The sequence below is a fragment of the Amia ocellicauda genome, chromosome 23, assembly GCF_036373705.1.
Source record: "Amia ocellicauda isolate fAmiCal2 chromosome 23, fAmiCal2.hap1, whole genome shotgun sequence".
Classification (NCBI taxonomy): Eukaryota; Metazoa; Chordata; class Actinopteri; order Amiiformes; family Amiidae; genus Amia; species Amia ocellicauda.
Genome location: NC_089872.1, coordinates 18333909 through 18349409, shown reverse-complemented (window position 1 = coordinate 18349409; position 15501 = coordinate 18333909). Strand labels below are relative to the sequence as shown.

Sequence of the window (15501 nt, the reverse complement as noted above, 5' to 3'; positions counted from 1 at the left end):
GCGAATCGATACCTACCAGAAGAAGCTTCTAATCTCTCCAGTCGACTGATTAACCAGTCAAGGGAGCCTGAAAATTGGGCACAGTTTTTGCGATTTCCCCTTATCAAAGCCGCTAAAGGAAACAAAGACAGAGAAGGGGGGAAACATTAGCATAACAAACCTGTGAAGGGTGTATTTTTTGGTTTTGGTAAGAAATAGAGATGTTCTATTTATGCAATGTACATTAAACAATGTTTTCATTTCATTACATAAACTGAAGGTGTCTGAAACACAAAGTCAGCCATTGTGACTTCTGGGACTGAAGAGAAGCAATTTGCACTTATCCTCTTCCTTTGGGGAACAAATACGCGTCTGCGTGGCACAGCATACATACACAGATAACCGTTCATTTCAAACACTTCATTAGAAGTAGAGGGGGAGGGGACGTTACAGCAGACGCTGTGTTTTGACTCAAAATTCAGGACAGGCAACTGGATCCCAATGAAAATAATTAAGCCACTGTTGTTGCACACAGTTTGCCTAACAAAGCAATATACTCAGGAGATCAGAGACTGTTAACACCAGCAGCTTCCTTATTAAGCATTCAGGCTACAGCGCTGCAGTTTCCCCAGTCTCTCACTGGGTCTAGAGAGACTGAATTACTGCCAGGTTGATTCGCGGGGCTACGCCAGAAAGATGGCCGAACGTACCGCGGCGCTCCCATCCCTCCCAGCCCTACCATCCCACTGCGGGCGCGTAAGCAAACGCGGCCAAAGCGATGGCAGAACGGTTAGAAAATCCAGGTGCCGTGGACTTCCTCTTTAAAATAACCCAACCAGCCACGTCAGGCATATTGTACTGACGTGGCGTTGCACCCGTCGGGATATCCTTACCCAATAACTCATATAATGAGTTTAGTATAGACTTCCAGGCCTCGCCGGCTTCCTTTCCTGCAACGTCAGCGAAGTGGGCCGCGCTGCTGTACACGTGCAAGCGGTCGATGCACTCCAGAACCAGGTTAATCATACCCTAGGAAGCAGAGAGGTATGGGGCCCGGGTTACACTCATCGTGATGTGACAGAGAGCACAGATAATATCTTAATTACTGATTGTAGTGCATTGAAATCGCATTGGGTCTCCGCCTCGTGGGAAATGTGCTGCGGAAAGCAGAGACGAGGGGAAAGCTCTGAAGAACGTCACTAAAATGCAGATTCCCCTACTTTACAGTTTTGGGGGGGGGGGGGATTTTATTTGAACTATATTTAACTGGGACTTTACTCTCTAACAGCAGAGAAGGCCACGGGCGAACGGTACCTCTTCCTGGAAGAGATTCTGTCTGTTCTTCAGCGCGCGCAGCCGGTTCTGCTTGTCTTCGTGCTCCAGATGCTCATCAGGTGGTTGAAAGTAGCCAATCAGATCCTCCAGACTCAGGCTGACTGACTCAATTGGCAAGTCTGTACTGGAGGTCTTCCCTTTTTTGCTCAGGGCATCAAGTCCCCTAAAAGAAAGAAAAAGAAAAATCAATCAATCGTCACTCTCCATCGTCAGTTTCTAGATAGTAACAGTGATCTATATCACGAGTTCTCCACACTGCTCCCGCAGGGTACCTGATGAACCTGTTGAAGAGGAACACCGTGCTGCGGATGACCCTGGCCGTGCGGGACTCCTCGTGCTGCGACCGGGACAGCGTCAAGCCGTCGTCCATGTGCCCCTCATGATGCATTATGGCCTGAAAGAGCAATTCAACCAAACTAGTCACAACTGGAGTGAACTGGACAGCATTAACTCCTGTGGATTAATGTTGGTAAATGTGCTGCTTTTTCCAAGAATATATACATGTATTTTCTCCCCATTAAGAAAGTTTACCATGGCAGACTTCCACAGTAATTTCACAATCCCCTTCATGGTTTCCTCGAGCTTACAGCAGACATTGACTTTGCTTGGCTCAAGGTTTTCCACATTTCTGCATGGTGAACCTTAATTTCACCATGGTTAATTATACATTTCTGTGTTTTATCATCACATTGTGGCACAGTAAACTTTTATAAGGGACCGTTATCACTATCCATGGATCAGAAAGGGAACATCAACAGAGGAAGAATACCTTCCGCTGTACGGATCCCATCCGCGCACATTTGGCGTCCACCGCCTGGTATGTGAGCCACAGGCCGGTGTCCACGTGCTGGATATAACACACCGAATCGCCGTACTTGATGTCTGGAACGCCCATCCCATCCATTTCTTTCTTGAAACCTAAATCCAGCTTTTCCTGAAAGTGTTCACACAAAAATACAGCCTTGTTGAAAAAACACACACAAAAAACATTGTTAATCTTTATGGATTAAATTAAACATCTTTAAGATGTGAGTGTCAGACAAGTCCCACTGATCATCTTCTCCCAATCTTGGCTGACCATCATTCACTGGAAGCGTTGACTGTCAGTCACGCACAACAGTATCACTTGTACAAATCAAACCCAAAAGCTGTTCCTCTGCAATGAGTGCGACTCCCTCTCAGCTTCCTACGAGTATCTGGGTGTATATGATACCATATCGCTTTTTGCTCACTGTACAGAGTCCCTCGCAGATTGAGCAGTTGCATTTTGACAGGTCTTGCTCACATGCTGCAAATAAAACCCTCCATCTTCTACTTCTCTGTCAATGTCAGGAAGTAAAATCACTTTATAGTAGTAGAACCGGGTTTATTTAAAGGGGCCAAGAGGCAAACATACCCGTGTCATTAAAATAAGTAAAAATCTACACAGGATGATCCTTTTACAAACAATGCTCTGGGCTCTGAGAGCAAGGGTCCTGGGATGTCAAGACCATCCACCATTACTCCTGCCATGCAGCTTACTCAATGTGGTCAGAAAGTCTTTAAACATCTATGAAGCTTTAGCAACTACTATAAATCATATTTAGGGCCACAATAGGTACACGTTTTCACTGTGAATACATTTGTTCTTTACTGATATTAATGAAACAGTAGGGAAGATGCACACACTAATGTAACAGGACTCATTGTGTACACAGATGTCACAAGTTTGAATCAAGCTAGCTCCGACTGCATGTTAAAGTAACCCTTCTGAAATACATTTGGCAGTATTTCAAAATTAAGCGATTGCCATTAAGAGCCTCACAAAGTTATGGCACTGGCAGATACAGAACCAATCTGATGGCAATGTCAGTCTCTGCAATAAAATGCGATTATCCAGACCGGAAAAGATCCTCCACAATCCATTTTAATCAGAGCCACCCACCCCAGGGGGACTGCAGCGTTTATGCCTTTGTCACACGTTTAAAAGGATGAGATCACCGCACATAACACTGACTCACACATCACTGACACGGGAAGCTGCGGAGAAGGAGGCCTGTCAGAAAAAACACGTCTATTCAGACACGTCGTTAACCAGATATACATCCTATAAATAGTAGTACATCTCCAGAGCGTCATCAGATGCAAACATATAATCACAAATTAGCTAATAGATATTCGGAAGGCTTGCAGAGAACCAGGGCGTATCTGAAAGGAACAAAAGGACTTGGAAGAGCGGAGAATTGCACAAGTTCATCCCCGTCTAAGACCACTTTATATAATCTTAGAGCATCAGACCGGAAACCCGCTGCTGTGTGTGATAGCGCTGTGTCCCAGTTCACACCCACACAGGTATTTTGGTGAGTGGCTGAGCGGACGCATCAGCTTCACAGATCTCTTGGCGTACGCACTGCAATGCACACACAACGCTTTTAGAAGTAACACCACACTGAGCGTACAGAAATAATCTCACACCCAATCGAGAATCCTAAACTTGTCAAGGAAGCACAAAAAGGGAAATGAGCAGTTTCATAATCTCCTCCTGCAATGTTGCAGTTCTTCAGTGTCATCAATATCTTCAAATGGCTTCATATTTTGCTTGAGTTTATGGGTTTGTCAGATTCTGCATTGAAGGCTTAGTAGAACCACTCAAAATTGCCACCCCCCCCCCCCACCCAAAGCAACATAAGAGCAAGAAGAATCTCACAGAACAGGAATCGTCCCTGGAGGTAAACCACAAAGCCAGACCTAAGACCATACCTTGGAAGACCGGAAGCAGAAGGCTGTGGACTTCACATCTGCTTTCTCTTTGTCCATTAAAAGGAGGCCCTTGTCGTCCATGAGGCTGAGGTATTTCCCTGTGGTGACGTGTCTGAGCCGGAATGGCTGCCCCCATCGGATATGGCTGCCACTCCACCTGGGAAGAAACACACACATCAGCTGGCAGAGGCTTTTCCTTAGAGAAGGAGCTTCAATCATCACAACCATTCAACAAAGAAAATCGCCCACAGCACGTGTAATCAATTTTTAAACTAGAAAAGATGTTTAATCACAGAGCAGAGAAGACTTTATGACATTATGCTTTTAAATCACTGTCAGGGCGAGATTATCTGCAGATGACTTAAATGTCAGAGCTTAGTGGTCTTTGTGATTTAAATGGTTGCTAATGATACCTGAAAGACTTACAGTAAATTATTAAACACACAAAGGATTACCTGCGCTCCATCCATGGCACGGAGGGATTTTGTGCCACCATATGCACTTATATAAGTAGAGCTGTGTGTTTGCAACTGTAATGTTTTGGGGAAGTGAAAGAGTGGTGAAAGAGTTGTGTAAGAAAAGTAAATGTATAGTAATTCAAGTAGGTCCATGGAAGCAGAAAACACAGGCTTTCATTGTGAGCTCTCAGATTCCAGGGCAGAAACAGTGAATTACAGAAGAAAGGGAGGGAAAATGCTCATCCTGATTTATTTAATAAAATTGTTTCCCCTACTTACGCAACTCTCAGGGTTTCCAGTCTCCACAGAGACCGGGCGTGGATGGAGACGGCTCCGCCCTCGTAGTGCACCGTCCTGAAACACACACGAGAAGCCGGCGGTGAGCCTTATGATACGATCAAGTCCTATATTCAATCGACTCAAGTTCTTTTCAGGAGCACTAGATGCATTCAAATGCATCAGAGCTGAAGCATAACCTGAACTTTACACCTTTGTTCTGTAGATGAGTGCCCCTGATTTGGAAACCCAGCAAATCTGCAATGGCCAGGAACATGTTAACTCCAGAGCCAATGCAGTTTTCATTTCAAATCATTTCTGTGCAGGGAAACACAGCCATCACTTAGTTTAAAATTCTGGGCACTCTCAACATCCTACTGCAGTTTACTTATCTGGAGGGAAAGATGTATTAACCTTTGAATTAATCCTTTTTTTATTATTATTTTTAATTAAATACACTTCTTTAATTGGCCTTTCCATTTTATAATCTTTCTTATTAGCAAGCGTTCCTCATTTACAGCAACACTGCAAGCAGGAGATCTGGGAAACTGCTGCAAAATGGCTGTTTCTAATCCCCTGTTTTTCCCCAAACAAATCAAGGGCTTATTTACTTCCATTTACAAGGCTTCTCGCTTAAAATATAAAAATATAAAAGGCAGAACATGTAGTTATGTGCTTTGTGCTATATAGTGAATTCATCTTCACTGCCGTAGCCGACAGTCACATACACACTCAAGCCGATTCGAATGAGAGCTTTTAATAAAACAAGCACACACACACAGTCTCACACATGCGCACACACACAAACAAACAAACTCCTACATAACTGAATTTATGTCAGTACTGTAAAGTCTGCCCAAGAAGCAGCCGACACTACATTTATTTTCTCAAAGGAAGATTTCACAGGACTTAATTTGCACTGTAGACACTGTCCCATTTAAATGCAGTTAGGACTTATCAAAGACATTTTGCCTGAAGTCCCTAAGAAATATGTTGCCACATATCAGTTCCCTACGGGTGGTTGGATCCAGCGGCACACGTCTGTAGTTGCAAAAGACAGAACAATACGATATTAATTACTAGTTCCAATGACCCGAAAAGGATGATGCAGTAAATATCTGCAACTTAGGCAGCTGGGAAGGAGCTGCTGTAAGGATTTGTATTCCCTAGTTGCCATAGACGGAGGTATTTATGCAGTAGCAAGTTCACAACCTTACACGGCAGTAAACTGGTCTGTCCCAGAGGGAATGTCTGCAGGCGGGACCATTTTAAAACGAAGCCAAAATCTTTGAGCCGACAGCTTTGGCCCTGAATGTTTAATGGGCTCTGAATAACTTAAAAGTTCTTCAGAAGTTTCCATCGTTAATAGGTTTAGCGTTCCAACCTAGACGAGATTAATTTAAATTTGAATTTCAAGGCAGGCCTTAGATGCAACTGAAACCAAAATAAATTGCAGTACAGTCCTTCGCCAGGCAAGTGACACTTCTGGGAAGGAAAGCATTTTGTAAGCAACAGTGTACCACCGACTTGCCTTGCTTGCTGAAAATATATCTTGAAAAATAAAAGCGTAACCCAGGGGACAATTATTTTGTCTCAGGTAGTCCTCCGGGGCATCCCTGTAGAAGAAGGGCGTTTAATTTTCTTTTTAATAAAAATGTTGCAACACTACTTGTGCTTACAGGGTGAGTGTTCTGGCCTACTTTCTTCAATACAGTGTTTGCGATGACCTCTTTCAAGGCAAGAATACACATTTCCACGCTTTTACAATGGAGCCTTTGAACAAAAGCATAAGCTGTTTTTTTTGTTTGTTTTTTTCAGCCATGCCCACCTACACGCTGCTTAAATCTGGTCCAGAAAAAAGACGTATATTTCTCACATGATGCAGAAGTATAAAATAAATCCACCAGTGAGTAGACCGGGAATCAAAAATAACCAGTTTCCCACACATTGTTATGCAGTAGTGGACGAGAACAGGTAATTTCTGATTGACTATTTTGGATTGGCACTTTATATCTACCAGTGAGGGGAGCAAGACATTCACTGAGGACATGCAAAACCAGCATCACCTCAAAACCCATAAGTCAGATCTGATTGTATTGTAGGCTCCTAATGCAATCAAATACAGGGTGCTTTATTGGCGGGAAAGTTCACAGCCTCAATGAACCCCCGTATTTGTTAATGGCACCAAGGTGCAAGCAATACCATTAGAGATGAATACTAATGTTATGCACTTAAATCAGGAAAACCTGAATATTACATTGCACATGTCAAAGAAATTGGTACTTTCCATATGCGAGCAGGAATACGCAAAATATATGCATTTGTGTTAGCTAATTGTTTTATAGTCAGTTCCTTAACTTTTTGCTTCTGGTATATTACTCCTAACTAAAACATCAACACCAACCCCATCCATAACAACAACAATTACAGTAACAGGTGCAGTACTTAGGCCAAGGTGCTCTGTCTTTTATCAGTACAGAAGACAGTCTCCTCTACAGAATTAATCTGCATAAAGAAACAAGCGCTTTCATGTCAAAGAACTGTGATGGAGAACATCACACTTCACCGGCTTAATATATTCATCTTCAGATCTGTCAAGAAGGCAGCTCGTTAAACACTTTTCTTTTTTTTTGGTGCCTACAAAAATAAAATAAAATCGCATCTTTCCAGAAGGATCTCATTCATCCCTCCTGTGATATTGACAAATCGAAAGAATATGCTAATTTGTTTAAGAAATGCGAGATGTACTAGCAGACTTAAAATCCCTACATTAGTATAAATAATACAAACAGTGTTTCCAAAGCTTTCCAATCGTTCTGCATGGTAACATATCCACAGGTATGTCTTGCTTTTATCAGCCACTTGATTAGTTCTCATGCTCAAACTGAGGCCATCAGAAAAGCAGCAGAGTAAGAGTGCATGGGAGAAAACTAAAACTGACCCTGTAGTGTAAACAGTCGGCTTTCTGGTGATAATAAATATCTGCATTCTTGAATGATGTACGTGTGCACAGAAAACCTTTTCCCAGTGTGCATCGCAAGCTGCATTCCAGAGGCAATACCGCACCAGACAGCTATAGTCACCCCTCTCTCTATTCCTCGCACATACTGCCTCCCTGGAAACATCAGGACTCTTCCAAGACTTCAAGAAGGAGAGCGTGCTGCATGACAATGCGAGAGATATTAAATGAGGGTAGACAGGGAGCGCTGTCAAAGCGAATTACAATAATGGATTGAAATGCAAGAAAAGTACAATTAAAAAAATGATGTTGCCATTTGTTTGGAGCCGGTATGGCGAGAAACAGGCAGAAACATATGAAGGGATGTGCGAGGCAGGGCGGATAAAGGCTGCCTGATCGCGCGGCAGTGAGGAGAGAGTGGATGGAGACTGCAATGCAGTGAGTCTACTATCCCACTTAATAACACCGCTGCTGTGCCATGTGGTGTGAAGAGGCTGAAGACCTGCCATTTGCTCCTTTGAAACTCCTTTCAGTATGCGCCACACGAGAGAAGAAAACTGACACTTCACAATCGTCTCACTTTACAGGGTTTCCTCTGTGTGCAGAACGGGGGTATGTGTGGCTCAGGAAAGAGTGGAGAATGACTGGGCGGGGGGTGTTTTTGAAGTTCAAATTAAGATTTAGCCTATTGTGCCTGCTGGAAACCTGACCATGATGCATCTTCAGCTACAGACAAGGGCATTTAGCAGCAGACAAGGAGAATTATTGGGCAGTGATATGATTTCTTATTAATCAGAGAAGGATCAATCTAGTGGTCTATATGTGTTATAATTGTTTTTGTTTTTCTCTGTTATTTCAGTGGGGACCAGACCAAACTGGAAATATATTGAGGTTTTTATGATTTGAAACTGAAGTCTGATAACAAGGTTGTCCAACCTGACTGGTGCCAATACTTTATCACAGATGATAAGAGGCCTTCAGGATCATCCATAATATAAACATAATAAAGTGTGCAGTAACATTAGGAAATTATTTGATTATTCAACAGTCGGGAAAGCGGTAACAGAAAACGTCAAAACGCCGCCATTTGACACCCAAGCTAATTGTAATGTGTAATAAATTATGCAAACGCAACATTGACAGAGAACGCTATACCTTCAGCTACACCTGTACAGTTCAGGGTTAATTCGGTTCCTCACACTTCAAACTGGATCAGGGATTTGTATACATACTGTACATAAACACAGAGCATGGCTGAATGTTAAAATGTGCAACCCCATATATGGTCAATTCAACTTAAAATGCACAGCCTTGATTTTTTTTTCTTTTTAATAAAAGAGGCTTATGCGATAAGTGTGGCATCAATTTAGCAGCCAGCAATCCAATCCCAACAGACACAGGAACAAAAAAGCCATTTCTATTTAATCATCCGAGAGACAATCATCAACGCCAAAGAAATCCTCCCCAAGAAGAAGAACCAGGGGACCACTGGCTGAAGGATTCTCTCATGGACATCCTAATGCCTGCTGTTCAGGTGCGTACAGCTCTCCTCACAGGATGTCTCTCCACCCTTCTCCCACTGACCTGCGCTGCTCCTCGCCATGTTCTCCAGAAGGTACGGTGAGACACTCGTCCATATGGCCGTGGAGTAACCGCAAAACATCTCCTCCGATGAGGTATCCTGCACAAAAGACGAGGAACAAGGAAAAGGATTTAAGTCAAATATAACCAGCTATGTATCTTAACATGAATAAGGTAAGCCATGACAGAAGGGTTCAGTATATTTGCTGAAAAATTGAACCCAAATGAGTTCAAATCTATTGCAATATTGACATAAAAAATGTTCCACCGTTTATTTTTCACTTTGGAAAACCAGAATGACATATTTGACTTGCAAGAAGGGTTCTGTGGAACTTCAACATAAAGGTTTAGCTTTGATTTAAAAGATTGTGCAAAAAAATACGATGTTTTTCTTTGCGGAGAATCTGTTTAACAGCCTTAATCCTGAGCGTGGGGAGGAGAATGGATCCATTTGGCTCTTCTGGACAATATTGCACCCCAAAAGAATTGCCTCTTTAGCATTTATCACCCAGTCAAAAAAACAAGGGTGGAAAACACTGAAAAGATCCCTTCAGATCTGTTTGATAATCTAATGAGCTCCCCTTGGAAAGCAAGGGTTAGACACCCGGTCCGTTACACCGGCGTGGAAGGCCGACCATAAATCTCAGTGAGGTCTCAATACCTGCCGCTGAAAGACACCGACCTTGTGCAGCTTCGCTCCCTGAGCAAATTGGCGCCACGCTCCAGAGGGTCTGCTGAAAAGCGGCATCAACGTGCAGGCTCCCGTTCCCGTATGATACATGCTGCAAGAGAAATGATGCCCCGCGGTAACAGGAGGAAACGATATCAAACACTTGCGGCTCTGACAGTGAGGAAGAGAGCAGGTGGGAGAACGAAACTGCAGGAAGGAGTGGGGGGGGGCAAAATTAAAACCTCTGCGTGAATGTGCGGATTTAATGCACTTCCTTCGTGGTGAATAATGGCACATCGCAGGGGTCGGGAGCCGTGGATTGTGGGCGATGCAAATTTATCATTCTGGTGCGTTTCTCATTAATTCGGCCCGGCTCTGTGACATTTTTTTATTTTAAGGCTCATGATTTTATTAAGATGGAGTCTGGCTCCTTTATATTGCTCTTGACATAAGGCATTGAATCTCCATCGCCCCAGTCTTATTATCTTCTGAATAAGGCTTTATTATTTTATTTAAGGAATAATTCGGAAATATATATTTGCGTAGAGATTCAGTGTTTGGCTTCTCACTTACCAGGTATCTTTCTGAAGAGATACTGACTAATATGAGGTCGTCTCCAACTCGAACCTTCTCTCCTTCTGACCTCTGTTTGGAGGCCGGGTGTATGGTCCACCAGCAGGCTTCACCTGACAGACAGCACATAATTTCAATCATGAGAATTATGCAGCTCATAACACAGGAGAGATAGATGCTCATTGCAGACAGACAGACAGAGAGAGATACTGACAATACTACTTTTGGTTTAGTTTATCATTTTGTTCCTTTGTTAATGAATGAAAAGAGCATATTAAATACAGGAACCAAAGAGAAACTAGTTGACAGTTTGGAGAAGATATAATATATATGTATACATGCTTAAGGAAGCCTGTCATAGGAGATGCATATTTATTCCCTCAGGTGTCACATAATTTATTTTACCTTTATTTATACCTGATAAAGGTGTAACAATCAATATTTTGTCCTCGTAAATCAGATACTGACATCTTGTACCTGTGGTGTCTTCTTGCAATCCGACATCGAATGCCAGTTTATCGGTTGAAGAGCGCGAGGTGGAGAGACAACAGAGATACTGAAACAAAACACAGGTATCTCTATCAATGATACGGTAAAGCTGAAGAACATCACATTTCTCGTCAACAGACAAAGTCATATACTGCAGTTTGTTTGGGCCTTCCCTGTTCACTACAAATCACACCCATTGTATGTGTTATGGTATTTTTACCCCCATCCATATACACATACATAAATAGGTATTTTCGCTGTAGTGGCATATTAAAATTGCTTACATGTCATTTTAGCCAGCATCAGTTTATAAAGCGAATGATGAAGTGGGTAGTAAAATAGAGGAACATAAAAGGACATGGGCCACACTGTCTGTCCTGGTAAGGTCAGCCTTAAACAGAGGCGCCAAAGTCAGGACCGTGCCGTCCCCGACCAACCTCCAGCGTCTGCTCACAACACACCTGTTCAGACTGTGCCTTAATACACCAGTATTGGAAAATGTGTCTTCAACTCGAAGGTCACCCTGGGTAAGAAATCAGAAATAAACAATAAAATAGATAACATACCATTCCACTGTACGAATGCCTGAGCAGCACGGCGTGTCCATACAGCAGGGTTCTGTGTCCGCCACCTTGTGCGGTCTGTAAAAAAACAGGCAATGTACAGCTATAGTCCCTGAACTGGAGTTGTCTTTCTTCTGAAAATATGGCGAACCTCTAGCACCAATTCCTTTCAGGACAGGCTTAAACTGATTAGGGTTTAAAGCTCATTAGATTTTTGGAGGGGGGGGGACCGGTAAACACCCTGACAAAATCTTTTCTTTGCATAATATTTTCAGTATATTCAGGAAGTTGTTTTAGTGCAGAACAACATGTACACATACTTTGCATATGCACAAAAGGGAAAATAGGATTCCTGAATCGAGCAATTCCAAGTGGGGAATTCAATTTGTGGCCTGTTTGTAACGCATGACTTTTGCAGGTTTATGCAAATATGAGAGGCCTGTGTGACGCCGAAACCAAGAGCTGTAATTAACTTCAATCTCGCTCATCTGCTCGGCTGCAAAACCGTTAAAAAAAACCTCGTCTGCTCGGCTGCAAAATCACAAAACCTCATTTGGTTTAACACCCTACATTCCTGTAGAAGAGACCCGTTTCCACTATGCCTCATCCTTGAGGACAGCATAACAAATTTAAAGCTGGGCCAGGCGATTTCAAAGATCAAATATGTTTTCATGCACCAGATTTAATATAAAGATTAAAAAAGGCAATGAAAAAATTAAACGAAAATGCAGTCAAGATGAGTAAACCTTTGCTTTTTGTTTGACATTCTTCACAGTCCAACAAAATTATTTGTGTATGAAATTGTAAAACAAATCTGTTTATAAATGTGAGATACCAATCCTAAAGAGGAGTTTACTGTATTTAAACATAAATATAACTGACAGCAGAGAACAATCAAACAAGCTCAAACACAGCTATACTAAAACCCATTAGGAGCGTGACAGTGTGTTTTAAATGTATCGCTCTGTGTCTGGTCTAATTAGAGTTGCCAGGTAGAACACTCCTGTGATGTGTCCGAAGTAATGGAAATAGTAATTTAATGTGACATCCAAATGGGGACCTCATGATGGTCAGAGGAGTAAGAAAGCACTTATTATAAATCAATTAAAACTCCCTGGTATAATGAAAATCTCTTAATATTTAAAAACCTTTTTAAGACCGCTGAAATCTTCACGTTGTGTGTGAGATTGTGCGGCACTAGATATGTTTTATTTAATCTTGAACACCTGAAAATCAGATCCTTCAGTCCAAGTGTCTATCAGTCTTCTTTCACTCATAACCTCAAATGGAGTTTGTACTTTAGTGTAATTTACTACTCAGGCCCCCTGTGTCTGCCCTTTTAAAGACCCCGCCCTTAAAACACACACAGGTTTGTCTGTGCAACAGTCAACGATGAATTGGATGAAAATCAGTGTTACTGACATGGTAGGTTAGCATTTTCAAGACAACAGCGAGTGAAACGTTCAATGGACAATGGATGGACATGCGAGTGGATCAGTCAATCTGTTAACCACACACTGTGTCTGTAGTGCATCTCGTGCGTGTGGTTGTGAGGGAACCGGGGCTGTCAATAACGGAAGCAAGGATTTGCTAAATATGAAGCATCCACTCCAGAAGGTGGTAACAGATGTGAGTGTGTTTGAGCAAAGGCAAGCAGAGATGCGAGGGACTGAAAAAGAGAGGACCAACAGTGAGGCGACCTCCGAGAATAGAGTCAAGACACTCACCTTCATCATGAATTTCTGTGGAAGCATGGAGAATAGAAGAGAGGACAGTTTTAGCGGGGAAAACAATACAAAGAGTTGTTTCTGGGAAGTACAGACGGTACAAGAATTTTAGCAGAACGGAAATTCATCTGCTTCCTGTATTACACAGAGAACAGATTTAGGTTTTCCTGACTTGATAATCCTTCAGTTGAGAAAAGTTTTCAACTGTGTTCATAAATCAATACCTCTATATTATTCCTTGCACTGAAATCAACTGCATGAGATATATGTGAATGAATAGTGGGCTACTCAGACACGTGAAAGTAATCATTCAGGACACTCAGAGGTTTTTCCACCAATTAAAGTTATTATTATTATTATTAGTTGTAGTAGTAGAAGAAATAGAAGTAAAGCAGACAGAGGTAGTAGCAGTATTAAGTACTTCTAAGAAGCTTTGGTATTTTTAATATTAACTGTAGGGGTGTTGTCAGTGTATCTTTTTCTTAGTGAGATATACTTGTCCTCATAACTGTAACCACCAGTGTGTGTGATCAATATACTCAGGTCAAATGTGACCCTAAATCCAGCATGAGTTTCACAAAAGCCACTGTCTGCATGAAGGAGGTGAATGGACATGGGAAAGTGGGGGTACATGGTTCAATTGGGTGAATAAAGGCACACGTACCCATTTTTCCACATCAACATGCTGTGGAAACAAAAGCCAAAGAGCAAATGTAAGTTGCCTTTAACTTAGACAGAAGCATTTTTCAATGAGAACCATTTAACAGACTGACCATGCATTGCTGGGCAAAAAAGCATCAAGTTGAATGTTTTGCTGATGTCTGTTTCCATAACACTCAGCATTTTAGACTTTGACTTGACTTAGACTTGCTCGGGCATATTGCAAAGAGCAAAGATGTTTCTGCCTCTCATGGCGCTTTAAATGTTCGTAAGACACAGAGCTACCTGGTATTCAAGTCTCTCTCCAGTTCGTCAATAAAAATAGCAAGCTGTTACTGCCTATGACACCAAACTCACCCCCCTCACCGATTCTACCTGTTGTCCCTTTAATGCAAACAACACTGTTATATTCAATTCCAGTTCCCTCAAGAGCCAAAGCAAATACTCATGGAAAATCTGGCATCACCAAAGATCACCTCAACACTTTGCTTAAATACATAACAAATGCACTGACAAGGAACACAATATTTAAGAGAATAGTGGGAAATATGGCACTCAAATTAGAAACTTAGCAATGGCCAACCACAATGAAGTAATAAAGTAATCTAACTGGTGTTTAGTGAATCATATCAAAGCCTATTTTAGACGGACTATTCTTCCTGTGATTTCAAAGACACCCATCTATCGTGCTCCTTTTCAATTAATATGTATGTTAATTAGCATATTGCAAGATGTTTACTCTTCTAATGCGTTTCCATGTGTAATTCTGCTCATTAAAACAAATAAATCAGTCATATTTTAATTCCAAAAGGATCAAAGGAGATGACTGTGATGTTGACAGGTGACATAGTAAAACCAGTCCGATTGAACTGCAAAACAGATGCACCCCCCCATGGAACTGGGGTGGTGGGGTAGTGGAGGGAAGGGGCATAACTGGGTTTAATAATCACCCTGTTGTGCCTACGGTTTCAATCCAAGCAACAGTCATGAATATCTACAATGAGCTTAAAGCCCGTCAAACTGCTGACAGATCGCTATCTCGATTCTTATAAATGGTGGTATATTTCACGGCACTTCAGCAGAATTAACAAATAAATGAGTGCTCTTGTCTCCTTACATAATTGGAAACATGAGAACACATTAGGTGCTCCATACTGTAGGAGGCTCCGAAGGCCAGGGGCTTGCAGTAGTTGTTCAGAGCTGCTAAAGTAAAGGCACTTTTGCCGAATCAAACATCGAAGTGGGCGGTTCAAAAGATTCTGCCTCATCGCAGGGCTGGCGGTTCTGAATTCAGCGCGCAAGTGAGGAAATAAAAACAGCTCTGTAAATTTGTTGGGGGCTAATGTGGAATTATCCTTTTCATCATAATTATCTGTCAGTCTTCTAAATCATATATGCTTTTTTGTTTGTTATTCTACATTATTTTTTCCTCCAGTTGAGTTGCCCTGACATACTTGCGTCCCTCTTAGTTGTTGTTCAAGGGAAATATTAC

At 42.0% G+C, this 15501-nt stretch overlaps 1 protein-coding gene across 6 annotated transcripts in view; it reads right to left on the bottom strand.

Annotated features, from left to right (window-relative positions):
• ryr2a (ryanodine receptor 2a (cardiac)) overlaps positions 1–15501 on the bottom strand; it is a 139747-nt gene that overhangs the window by 64744 nt on the left and 59502 nt on the right. For 4 of the 6 annotated variants that reach the window (XM_066696606.1, XM_066696608.1, XM_066696609.1 and 1 more), the window contains exons 4-16: positions 13350–13364; positions 11626–11700; positions 11039–11126; positions 10571–10683; positions 10010–10109; positions 9331–9427; positions 4791–4865; positions 4054–4210; positions 2084–2248; positions 1587–1708; positions 1294–1477; positions 873–1008; positions 17–112 (exon numbers count right to left, since the gene is read on the bottom strand). In XM_066696606.1, the coding sequence (XP_066552703.1) occupies positions 17–112; positions 873–1008; positions 1294–1477; positions 1587–1708; positions 2084–2248; positions 4054–4210; positions 4791–4865; positions 9331–9427; positions 10010–10109; positions 10571–10683; positions 11039–11126; positions 11626–11700; positions 13350–13364 (1423 nt within the window). The remainder of the gene's footprint in view (positions 1–16; positions 113–872; positions 1009–1293; positions 1478–1586; positions 1709–2083; positions 2249–4053; positions 4211–4790; positions 4866–9330; positions 9428–10009; positions 10110–10570; positions 10684–11038; positions 11127–11625; positions 11701–13349; positions 13365–15501) is intronic. The other 2 variants (XM_066696607.1, XM_066696611.1) reach the window with 1 other exon arrangement.